The sequence below is a fragment of the Suricata suricatta genome, chromosome 1 (genome assembly GCF_006229205.1).
Source record: "Suricata suricatta isolate VVHF042 chromosome 1, meerkat_22Aug2017_6uvM2_HiC, whole genome shotgun sequence".
NCBI classification, from domain to species: domain Eukaryota; kingdom Metazoa; phylum Chordata; class Mammalia; order Carnivora; family Herpestidae; genus Suricata; species Suricata suricatta.
In genome coordinates this window covers 138,501,969-138,503,637 of record NC_043700.1, presented here as the reverse complement: position 1 = coordinate 138,503,637, position 1,669 = coordinate 138,501,969, and the positions used below count along the sequence as shown (strand labels likewise).

The following is a 1,669-nucleotide window of genomic DNA, read 5'->3' as shown; positions in this document are numbered from 1 at the left end:
GGGGGGGGGGGGCTGATATATCAGATTTGAGGTCAAGAATCAACTGGACACTCTTCTTTTTAACCTATGGCCTGCCCAGGCAGGGCAGAGAAGCTACAAAAACTCAGAGAAATTCTGTGCCCAAAGTCGCACTGGCCCTGAGCTGATGAGATTTACAACAAACGGCTCGGCTAGTCCCGCTGAGCCTCCTCAAGGACTCTCCTAGGCAAAACGGGCTTCACCTTGAGTCTCCAAAGGGTGGGGGCTGGGCCGAAAAGAAACAGAGCCGCACTCAACTTAGCTTTAAAAGAGGAGGAGTTGTGCGGGGGGGGGGGGGGGGGAAGGGGAGAAACGCGGCCGGCGCCTCCAGCCTCTGCGCAGGAAAATGCGAGGCAGGAAACGTCCCCAGCCCCCCTCCCCAACTGTCAAACCCCAGCCCGGCCGCGGTCCTCCCAGGACACGTGTCTACTGGATCGCTCCCGGTCCGGCCCAAGGACTTCCTGAAACCCCCGCCTCCGGCTGCCCGAAAAGGCTGTGAGTCAGGGAGGAGGAGAGAAAGCCCCGCGAACCCGACTCCGGCGGCGGCAGCCGGAGCACCGGGATCCCGGACCCAGCATCCAGAACTTCATTCAAGCGCCCAGACCGCCTCCCGGATGGCCCGGCGAGGATGCGAACTGGCTGCAGTTTGTCACCAGGAATTGTCACGAATGCCGTAAAAGGGAGGGGGGAGCCCTAGGTGTGACAAGCCTGGGCTCCCAGAGGGAGAGTCGTAACCCCCACCCTGCAGTGAAGCCCCCCACCCCAGAAAGCCCCGCACGCTGCGCCCAGCCCTCAAACACCGTTCCTGAACGCACAAGATAACGGGAGGGTGGGAAGGGGGAGGAGGGAAAACAGGAGGGGAAAGAAGGGAGGAACTTTTTCGGGAAAAGGTTGGGTTTGAGTTTTTTCTTGTTATTATTTTCCACTTACTTGTCCATCAGCTGAAGTCCTAACCTCTACCAGAGCGGCTGCTATCAACCAAAGTGACAGGAGAACCATCACGAGTCGAGTTCACTTTTCAACTACTGGGCAAAACAGATGCCCAGAGCAAACGCCCCCCAAAAATAAGTTTCTTAAAAAAAAAAAAGGAAAAAATGCAGAATTAAAAAAAAAAAAAAGCTGATCTTCTGTGATTTGCTTCAATGAAAATGAAATTTGAGCTCTGAGACTGGCCCCCTCGGCTCGGCAGTTCTTTCCACTTCACCTTCTCACCCCGTCCTTCCAAACAGAGTGTGCAGGAGCGAGAAGGTGCTGCGAGTCGGGCACGGGCTGCGCCGGGAGAGGGGGAAGGGACCAGGGGCTTCCAACTATCTGCGCCCGAAGCGGCGTTCCCTAGGCTTTGGAGCACCAGCGGTCCCTACGGTTAGCGCGGAGAGAGCTTGGGTGCCCCCGGAGCACGGCAGGGGGAAGTATCAGCGAGAGAGGCGAGCGAGCGGGAGCAGGAGAAAGAGGCAGCGAGAGGGCGACTCCGCCGCTCACACAGAGGTGGGGGCGGGAGGAGCCGAAGGGGAGGAGGAGGAGGCTGGCGGAGGAGGTGGGAGGAGTGGGACGCAAGCCGGCTCCTGTTGCTCCCAAAGTGGCGGTCGGCGGGCTGCCGGCGACCCGCCGGGCGCTAATAAGGCGGCCGGAGCCCCCCGGGCGGCCCCTCCCG

The 1,669-nt window shown here is 59.7% G+C and overlaps 1 protein-coding gene across 1 annotated transcript in view; it reads right to left on the bottom strand.

Annotated features, from left to right (window-relative positions):
• Positions 1-1,279, bottom strand: part of ADAMTS3 (ADAM metallopeptidase with thrombospondin type 1 motif 3) — a 249,462-nt gene extending 248,183 nt beyond the window's left edge. The window contains exon 1 of the mRNA XM_029930029.1: positions 949-1,279. Coding sequence (XP_029785889.1) covers positions 949-1,017 — 69 coding nt within the window. The 5' untranslated portion in view covers positions 1,018-1,279. The remainder of the gene's footprint in view (positions 1-948) is intronic.
• Between the last annotated feature and the right edge of the window lie 390 nt (positions 1,280-1,669).